This window comes from Fukomys damarensis, unplaced genomic scaffold, assembly GCF_012274545.1.
Source record: "Fukomys damarensis isolate Sample0158 unplaced genomic scaffold, DMR_v1.0_HiC HiC_scaffold_26, whole genome shotgun sequence".
Taxonomy (NCBI): Eukaryota; Metazoa; Chordata; class Mammalia; order Rodentia; family Bathyergidae; genus Fukomys; species Fukomys damarensis.
The window spans coordinates 31910797-31921726 of record NW_022900938.1 but is presented as its reverse complement, the minus strand read 5'-3'; the positions used below and the strand labels follow the sequence as shown (position 1 = coordinate 31921726).

General features: G+C 37.1%; 1 protein-coding gene across 2 annotated transcripts in view; it reads right to left on the bottom strand.

Annotated features, from left to right (window-relative positions):
- The window catches only part of Ifih1 (interferon induced with helicase C domain 1), a 64228-nt gene that overhangs the window by 39048 nt on the left and 14250 nt on the right, over positions 1 to 10930 (bottom strand). For both annotated transcript variants that reach the window (XM_010606848.2, XM_010606849.1), the window contains exon 3: positions 7884 to 8030. In XM_010606848.2, coding sequence (XP_010605150.1) covers positions 7884 to 8030 — 147 coding nt within the window. The remainder of the gene's footprint in view (positions 1 to 7883; positions 8031 to 10930) is intronic.

The following is a 10930-nucleotide window of genomic DNA, read 5'->3' as shown; positions in this document are numbered from 1 at the left end:
AAAAAAAAAAAAAAAAAAAAAAAAAAAACCACTCTGGAGGCCTTTTTAGTTTATTTTAATGTAAAGTCTGCCCTCTGCTGGACAATACTGTTTTAACAGGCAATGGACAAATGAAATACATTGTGTTTATTCAGAGCCAAGGTTGGCTGGGTAAAACACAAAATTGGTTCTTACTTTGCTATTCAGGTAACGTGCCTCCTATTTTTTGGCCTGGCTGCATTACTCACTCCATAGACTCGCCCTCCTTTCTGCTGTTTGCCTCCATGGATCAGAGGTTCTCTTTTCTGAAGAGTGGTTTTAGGTTCCAGCAGGAAACAATGAAAAGGCAAATGCCTCTCTGCGCACCGAGAAAGAACAACCCCACTTGCTTTATTCTCCTGCGTGTTAGTGCTTAGAAGGTTTTCAAGTCAACTCATTTCATTTCTCATGGCAATGGCATGTTTTGGTCCTGGCCTCGCGACGCGCGTTAGCAGTGTCACACCTGGACATCCACCTTCCCATAATGTCATCACCCGCTCCGCTTGGAGCACATGCCCTCCTATGGCCACACGCACAGAGAATATGCTGGCTTCCCCCATGTGCTCACTTCCGTCCTACTCATAGCGCTGATTTCCTTTACTTTCTAAATAACTTCATCTTTTCTCTAAGGAAATAGATCACTTTTATTCAGCTCCATATATATGGATACACACACGCACACGCACACGCACACATTCACGCGCACGCTCACATTTTGGTCTGTCAGATTTTGCTCTCTGTGCCAGGGAACATGTGTTCCTGCAGAATGGAGAAAAGCCACCTCCACCCACCTTGCATATTCTCTCCTGGATCCAAGCTTCTAGGAAATGAGTTCCCCAAAGAGAAAAATCTCTCTTAGAGCCACAGGCCCACATGGCTATCCGTGGAGCTCCTCTGCTCCTGTTTATAGAATTTCTACTGCTGAAATGTTTCAACTAGAATTAAATTTGAATCGTGCATAATCATGTTGGCTTCAATTTTACCATCTATCCTTTCGACTTGAATCCTAATACAGAAAGAAAGTTATTCAAATACAGAATTCTGAGAATAAGCACTCCCACCAGAGTGACTCATTCATTTACTGCCCATCAGTAATGGAGGCAGCATGGCGTGGGGTGGCTGATAACCCGGATGACCGCCTAGGAACCGAGTCTGGCCAATGACAAGGTTTAAGAAAGGCAAAGTAGAAGAAGCTGATGTGGAACCTCTTTCATTTTAGGCGCTCACCCAGAAAGGCTGCAGGAGGGAAGCAGACTTAACCGCACAGAAAGACAGCGAGAAGAGAGGTATTTAAGGGTGTCCAGGTAATGCTCAGCAGTCTGCAATTTGCAGGGGGGGAAAAAGTCATGACTTAAAAGTGTCTGTCAATTTCCAGGGTTAAAACATCGCCACCACGGACAATGTCAAGGGATCAGTGTGACACCTAGTATCTGAAGTGATTTCAGGCGCATTGTACTGCTGTGTCATAATTATCAAACAGTGAAACATTAATTTTGTCATTTTTTTTTTACTCCCTAAGGAAAAGCAGCTGTAAAAATTACAGTTAAAGAACCCCATGAACTCCCACTGATCTTACGGTCCTATCTCCTGCCACTCTCCTCCCAGGATGCTCCATTTTCATCAAACTGTGCTCCTCCTCTCACCCAATGTGTCCTCCTGAACATATTTCACTATTTTACACTATGGCTTATGATGATTATGCAACCTGAAATGTTGCCTCCCAACTCCTTCCACAAATCCAGTACAGGCCCTTGAAGGCTCCGACAAAATGCTCTCTACTTTTCCTCTGTTAGCCTTCCCCACAGGCGTCTTCTTTCTTCAGCGGTTTCCTCTCAACGCCCTTTAATACACACATCTGGTGTCTCTGTTCCAAGGCCACAGCAACTCACTTCTGTCTTCCTACTACTCTGGCTTCACATCCCAAAATCGAGAAGGTAAAGCCCAATCATCAAGTAAAAATGAAAATCATCACTGGTGAGAAAGATGCTTTAAAAACCTTTAAGCGTGTAGCCATAAACTGGTACTATGAAATTACATTCAGCCAGTAGTAACTATTTACTAGGAAGATTCCTTTCTGATAAAGTACCTATACCTTTGTTCCTGAGATCTGAAGGGCAACCCTTTTGGAACTGTTATGTAACTGTAAGTTATCTAAGCGACCCAGGTAGCTGTGGTAGATTTCAAGTCCAACACAACCCTGTATATTCCTGTAACAAGCACCAAGCCAGCAGCAGAAAAGGCATCTTTGCAAGCTTCAATTACTGTCTCTGAATTGCCTCAGTAGTACTTTAGGTTTTCAAAAACTAGCAATAATTGAATTTTTAAAACATAGAAATAAAGAAGCATCAGTGTGAGTGATTCTGAGACAATATTATTATATACTATGTAGGGTAGCATTATCTCTCTTAGGTCTCAAATGCTATGATCTTTATTTCAAGAGATACTGGAAATCTTTATATTTTTACAGGTTTCTGCTGTATCACATTATTCTGGTCCTCAAGTGCAAGGATAAATTGTGTGACACTTTTACAGAAATTAGTATAGACCAAATCTAAGATTGCACTTTGGTCTATAAAAAGGCAAAACAAAACAACAACAACAACAAAAAAAGTGCTACAACAGATTGGGCCAGGGAGAAGAAGGCTGTTTTATAAAGGTCAATTTTTAAACCCCTCCTACAGAACATGATCTATGCAAAATATATCCACAATATATTCCAAAGCATAATGTCACCGGATAAACCTAAGGAGTCGAACATATGGGGGAATATGAAAAAGAAGGTATTAAAGTCTGAAAACAAGCAGGTTGATGAGCTCATTAGCTGGGGTGGAATTTTAAAATCTTCACGTGAACGAATATATAAGTCAAAATATACACATGCATTCACAGTCATGCGCACTATGTATTCATTCACACATGGCACATCCTGCAGTCGCACGATAATTTTCCATACTGCAACAGTGAATTTTCATTCTCTAAGTGTAAAGTCGCCCTCTGCTGGTCAATATGAGGTTTTGCATTTCTAAATCCATAGGAAGATCTGACAGGGACAAAAAAATCTTTCGGGGTTATCTGCTCAACTCTGAAAAAAAGTAGGTTTGTTCAAATTTTACTTATTTCTAAGTATCATTTATTTTATTTTATTATGTGGGATTAATTCCTAGAAAAGTATAAAAAGGCCCATTTAAAAGAACTACTTGTTTTGATGAAACAATAGCAAGTGATTGAACAACTTTGTTGTAAATTTATAAAATGAAAATTATCAATAAACCTTTCATTTGCTTTAATTAATGTATTTTAATAGAAGAAAATAAATACGTGTCTTGTGTCTCTCTGGTGTTTTCTGGGGAAGTGTGGTCTGAAGAAATATCAAAGTTTTGCAATATATTTTTGTTATATGTCCAGTCACTACCAAAAGTGGAACTATTACATGTAGCATGTATTATTAGTCTGAGAAATGTTCAAATGATATTTAGACATGACTGTGTTAGCTTGGGAAAGGATGACTTAAAAATTTAATTTTGCTACATCTTAATGTCTTTTAATGTGAAGCAATTGATTGTCAATAGTGAGGAAAATTACCTGTGAGAAAATTTTGATACATTAACTGGTGGGTGAAAAAGATAAATGTGATTAAAATTGGTTTCAGGATGAACCACTGAGGGAGAAGTCCTAAAAAAATCAACATATGAAGATTTATAGCTTCAATTAAAGGTATACATGATCAACAATATTTGGATTCAGTAATATAACTATGTACTGAACAAAGTGTTCAGAAATAATAATGAGATGTCTTCATTTAATGTTAATAATAATTTGCCACTTTTTTCTTTCTGCATACTAAAAATTCCTAGGTATGTAGCTTAAGTAAAAATTTTATTCAAAGATATTCTGGCAGCTATTTGAAATATTAACCTACTATGCTGGAATTCAAAATAATAATAGAGGCATTGCCAATATCAGGAAAATATATAAAAAATCATGCAAGTACATATTAGAAACTATGAAATATTTTCATATTTACATACATGTATTTAGAGTGTTAGTTCTGAAAATGTCTTTGTAGGCAAAATTCTTCCACATTGAATTTTTCTACAAAAACAAAAAGTTCCATCAAAAGCATTCCAATGACTTTTCTTGGCTAATATTATTTTACATGTTATTTATTAAATAATTCTTAGTTCTTACATGAAGAAAATCAACAGATAACTTGAAATGATCCATAAGCAGTTATTTGCAGAAGTGACTGCAGCAAAGCCTTTGAACAAGGGCGATACATATTTATAAATAAGTTGCTGCTTATTGTCGCTGCTCTGGAAAGGGCCAGCATGATTGGACTAACCTGCTTAGAAATATGTAAGAGAAGCCCACAAATGGTAAGGATGCTACGTACTACATGTTGATTGTGCACTGGATGAGATCCACTTTCTATAAGCTTACTGAACACCTGGATGCTTTCAGTGTATTCCATGTTTTAATATTCTGCATTTTCCTTTCATAGCACTTACTGTGAGTGCAGCTGAAGGTGGCTTCCGTCTCGATGACAGCCCCACAATGGAAAGGAAAAACAACAACAACAACAACAACAACAAGAACAGTAAATTTTTCAATTTCCTAAATTTTTCTCACAAGATGCATTTGAAACTTAAAATGAAAAATAACAAAGGTATTTATTTAAAACCTTTGCCTTTAATTTTGTTCATTTTGAAACTCAGACTAGATAAACTGCAAGCTGATGAACTGAACCTGGTAAGTTTTGATGAAAAACCCTCATTTGAGATGCAATTATCTTCTGCCTTCAGTTTGGCATTCAATCCTTTCTAGTGTGGATTTATAAGATTTCCAGTAAACTACAGAGATGTCAGGGAATTTACCAAGAAAGTTTGTTAAAACACAAAAACTTCATCTTCAGATAGTAGATTTTGACATCCCCGTAGAATATGGATAACAGAAGGTGTTTATATGGGGAAAAAAGGCCAAGTGTGGTGGCACATGCCTATAATCCCAGCACATGGAAGGCAGAGGCAGGAGGATTGTCAACAGCCTGGGCTACATAGTGAGTTCAAGGTGAGCCTGAAGTACATTGCAAGACCCTGTCTCAAAATAAATAAATAATAAAATAAAGCTCCCCTAGAATTCAGGTTTCAAAGTTTTACTGTTTTATGCATTGAAATTTGCTGCTTAGAGTATGGTCTACAACCGGTAGCAGGAGCAGCATCTAAAGCCTGTGCAAAACGTGTAATATCAGGAGCTATTCCACAATTACTGAATCAGCATCTGAATTTCAATAAACTTCCTCCTCTATGTGGTTTGGAAGCATGGCATTAAAAAACAAACCCAACATACTATACAACTGAAAACAAAGCAATATACTATAAACCTAAAAAGCAAGCAAACCCTAAAAAATATTGATGCAATGTATACAAAAGACTGATACCCCATATATTTCAATAGTTTATATAAATCAGCAAGAACATATATATCCTAATAGGAAAATGTCTATGGAATCAATAACAAAATAACAACACAGAGAAAAGGAACTTCTAAAAACAGTTTAGTAGAAATTATAAATTTCAAATTCAAATAAGATAATATTTTTAAAAAATCAAACTATTTTTAGAGATTGAACTTGGGACCTTGCACTTGCAAGGCAGGCAGTGCAACCACTGAGCTAAATCCCCAGCTTAAAAGAATATTTTTAACACCAATCAAATCGGCAAAAGATTAAAAAATGCTATTGCCAACGTCTGTAAAGGAAAAGTCATGGTAACAAGGCATTCTCCTATACTGTGGGAGAACATGTAAATTGGCACAATGAAATTTGACTGTATCAAGTGTGTTGAAAGAGTATAAGTCATTGGAACCAGAAATTCCAATTATATATGGCTTTAGAAAGTAAGCTGCAATATTAGTAGAGAAGGATATCAAGGCATTGTTCATGATGTAGTAATTTGGAAAGATACTAAATGTTCAACATTTGGTTAATTAATTACACTGCATCCAAATGGTAGAACTGTTATTGAGTCATTAAAAGCCACTTTGTAGAGGGGCATCTACTGAATCCAGGAGACATGCTCTTTATTTTAAAATTAATTTTATTGGTACATTTAAGGTATACAATAAAATGACATTCATCATTGGAGATTTGCACCTTTTTATAATCTATCTTGGTTCTTATTTTTCCTCATTATTCTGCCTTCACTTCAACCCCTCCACCCTTCCCTATCTGCAAAGGCTTTGTTTCCATGTTTTCATTTTCTCATATTAATTCCATTCCCTTCTTTCCTTTCCCTTACCCCTCCCACTGCCCCTGCCCCTTTGCCCTTTTCTTCCTATTTCACATTATCTATTAAACCTTTAAGTCCTTATTTACACTTTTCACTTCTTACACCTGAGAAATTATTAGGTATTTACACGTGTCCTATTTATTTCACTTAAGAGTACGGCCTCTTAAGTGAAACGAGACATGCTCTTACAATACATCCCTAGCCACGTGAAAAGACCGCAAAGAGATGCAAAAATATACTAGCCATACTGCGGGAATAGGCGCGATTTCTTTGTGACTTTCTTTGCATCCCAAGTTTTGTGCAATGCACCTGTATTACTTTGTAAGTACAAATGCTAGATATTGCAGTGGCATGAGAGGGTGAGTCTATACCACCTCACAAAAGCCAGTCATTAAAATTTCAAAAATTCTGTAAGTAGATTCTTAAGCACAGCTTTTTCCAAATTATGTGAATTTACAATTAGATAAATTGAATTTTAAATAGGAGGAAAACTTAAAACTCATCACTTTCTAATCATTTTACTAGATTCCACTATTACGTATGACTTGACAGTCCAAATGTCAGGAAGTGGTACAGTCTTAACACAAATCTTCCCAGATTCGTGACCAGTGACCTTAGGTTGAGAAAACTGAAATATTTATGTCACAAGTATTGGCAAATGATATTAGAAATCAGGGCTTTTTTTTTCTCTGCCCCAGAGAGCTTCTTGTTATATTTATTATACACACCACAGTCTTTAATTAAGTTTTTCTTGTGGAAATACAATGTAGCTTTTTAGAGGGAAAGGAAAGAGAATTCTCCCACCATGAGTATATTGGAGAAGGAAAGATGATTACTTTGCTTCTTCCGGGGTTGTTTCAGTACCAAAAAGTAGAGGTTTGGTATTTGGTCCTCGTGCCAATTTATTCACTGAAATTCAAGCCAATCCTTCTTTCATAACTGTTCACTTCCTTTTAAAACAGCTGAACATCCCTAAGTTCTCTCTCTCTCTCTCTCTCTCTCTCTCTCTCTCTCTCAAATTAGGGAAATAGTAATTGTTCTCATTATTTTGAGGAGGTTGGAGTGAGTTAAACTGATTAATATATTTATTTGGGGAACCATGACATATAGCACATACTTATGATAGTAATTACATTAGAACGACCACAGATTTCTTAGAAAGTAAAATTGGAAACAAATATGTTCATATGTGTAACACGTTAATATTGTATTCATTTAAAATGGTTAAGCCAAAGAGGAGTTGTTTTAATTTAATCTCCTAAAAATATTATTTTAATAAAAATGCTACCAGGGCTGGGGACTTAGCTCAGCGGTTCGGTGGTCTGCCTTGCAAGCGCAAGGACCCGAGTTCAATCCCCGGGTACCAAAAAAAAAAAAAAAATGCTCACAAACTCCAGGGCCCAAATTCCTCTCCCTTACGTTTACTCGATACTGATGTCATCAATATCCCAACTAAAACCAGGGCCCAAATTCCTCTCCCTTACGTTTACTCGATACTGATGTCATCAATATCCCAACTAAATTCTCTGGAACAGCACTTCTGGAAGTGTATGTAAAGTATGCACATGTTTCAAATACCTGAAACTACAGAAGAATCTGCATACGATGTCTCTGATAAATTATTTTTGATGTTCCAGTCCTCCTTGTCTAGATCTGACTGATCTGTGGCTGAAAGAAGTGACTCATTAACTTCAGGACCATCTTCATGTGATAAATTTTCAACCCCTGTAAATAAAATATTAGAGTGTAAATCATAGAGCAACACAAGTTTTTATATTATACTGTGTATATAATTGTTACTGTTATTTAAAAAATAAAGAAAACAGAGCTATCAATTGGCAATTATCCATCCACACACTCTTAAATACTTTCAAAGTCTGAATGGAATGTAAACTGAATTATAATGAAAAATTGCACTCAATGTAAATAGCTATTATTGTAATTTTTGAAAATAAAATGGAGGCCTCTAATGAAGATTTGCCCTAATGTGCTTTGAAACTGACATTTTGAAAGGTTTAGAATGAATTTTTTGTTATGACACAATATTTTCACTTTTAATATGAACACAGTGAGTAGCTTTTGGTAATGATTAAATTTTATCTAAAAAGCCAATATAGTATTTTGCTCATCATGAGGAAAGTGAGATGATTCTCCTTCTGACCATCATCTTGAGGCATTAAAGTCACTGACTCAGGGATTCAAAGCTACATTTAAGGCTGAATTAACGAAAATGTAAATGTGGTAGTTTTTCTTTAGCTTGTGCTCTTGCCATTTTGTTCTCTCGCGCTGTACGTTCCACATGAAGATGTACATCTGCTTTAATGTCAGACTAAATTCATGTGTTCTGAATTCTTGGAGCATTTCTTAATATACAAAGTTGTCTGTATGTCTTCTTTCTCCTAGTCCACCTTCTTGCCGTTCAGCCTTCAACCAATGTGCACTGAGTGTTTTATTAAGGGCCTCTATGGAACATAAAGAAAAACAGTAATTTCTGTTCCTTCTCAAACTAAAATCTGTCAGAGAAAACAGATGCCATAAAGAAAAAAAAATTGGGGGGGGGCATTACTAGGGGTAAAGCCAAGTTTTCTGTATAGATCTATATTCCCATCCCTTCATTTTGTATTTATTATTATTTTTTTTTTATTTTGTGGGAGAGTCTGACTAAGTTGTCCAGTCTGGGATCAAACTTGGGATCCTTCTGCCTCCACCTCCCAAACTGCTAGAGTTACAAGTGTGTGCCACTACACAGAAGAAAATTTCTCAACATATGATTTCAAATTAGCTTGTGTGATATAAGGGGGAAATGTGTCCAACTTTTCATGAAGAATTTTCTGGAAAAAAGAAATGCTTGTGACTTCAGATAAAAAACCAACTTGACACTATTTAAAGACAGTTATCACACGTGTTTGGGATTTATGATTATAGTAGCCAATTTATTTTGTGCTTATCATAAAGCACTTTACATTGATCAAGTCATTTGATGTTCAAAATAAATCTAGGTAACAAGTAGTATTATGAGCCTCACTTTACAGATAAGTGAAGTTAGGTCCCGTACTTGGCCAGAAGTTACAAATCCAAGGGAGGAGCTAGGAGTCAGTGGGCCTAAGGAGTCAGGCTCCTGTGGCTGTTAGGGTGGTGGCAACAATTTACCACAGAGTAATTAAAACAATGAAATCTACTTCTTATGGCTCTCAGCTGCCTTCACTCTGTCCTCACATGCTGAAAAGAAAAAGAGATTATTCTGTTCCTCCTCTTCCATGAGACCATAGTTGTACTGGCACACGGGCTCAGGTTTATGACCTCATTTCACCTTAATTACCCTAAACACACTATCTATCTCCACATGCGGCCACGTTAAGGGTTAAGGCTCCAATATATGACTCTGGGGAGCCTACAGTTTCCTTCATAAAATATCCTCATTGTTTGTGAAATACATTAATCTCTCTAAAAGCCTTAAATGTTGTAACTCATTGGAGAATCAGAATGTTACGTCTAAATCCAAAGTCTATTTAAATACTATCTAAATTAGATCTGGGTAGCCATCTAGGTATGATTCAGCCTCAGGTAAATTCTCTTCCAGCTCTGAACTCACAAAGCTGTTCAAGTTATGTGATTCCAAAATGCAATTGTGGTGCAGGCTAGTATCCATTCCAAAATATATATATTGTACATAGGAAAGAAAGATGAGATTTGTCATAACCTAGCAAGACAAATTCTGTCAGATTTTAAAGCTTAAAAATAATTATCTTTGAATCTCCCTCCACCAAAAACAAAACAAAACAAATAAGAAAAATGACAGGGCCTGGTGACACTTCCATGCAATCCCAGTATTTGGTAGGCTGAAGCAGGATTTCTGCAAGTTAGAAACCAGCCTGGGGTACACAGTGAGTTTAAGGCCAGCCTGAAATATATAGTGAGAGCCTATCTTAAAGAAACAAACCAAGCCAGGCATGGTGGCCCACTCCTGCAATAACAGCACTCAAGAGGCTGAGGCAGGAAAACCACTATGAGTCGGAGGCCAGCCTGCACTACATAGTGAGTGCAAGGCCATCCTGCACTACAAAGTGAGACCCTGTCTCAAAACAAAACAAAACAGAGCCAAACAAAGCTGAACTAAAAGAAAAGAAAAAATAAACAAATGAACAAAAACCCTAAACAGACAAAGAATAATTCTCGGGTTAGAAACTCCGTCCTCCGGCCCCTCTGGGGTGGAAGAATCACACCAGGCCCTCTTTGCTCTCTGAGAATCTTACCCTTGCAGCTGACTGTAAGGTATCTCCACCTTGGAGGCACAGCATCTAAACCAAAGAGGCAGCCACAAACTTGGAAATCAAGGAGGAAAAAGCTCTGCTGCCTGGGAGATGGTGGGACTGGCAACCCTGATGAACTCTGAATTGGGTTACTCTGTCCTTTCTTAGGCACAGCACCTATTCCCAGCCAAAGAGCATCAGTGAACCTGTGACAGCCTTTCCTCATTTCATTCTGTTTTCTCTGTCCCCTGTAGGGCAAACTGACAGTGTCTCTGCTGGCATAATGTTATGTTTACCCTTGGCTTCTGCTGAAATGAGGATGTACACGAGTCCAATCCATAATCTCTTTATCAACAATAGCATTTGTCCGGTCAC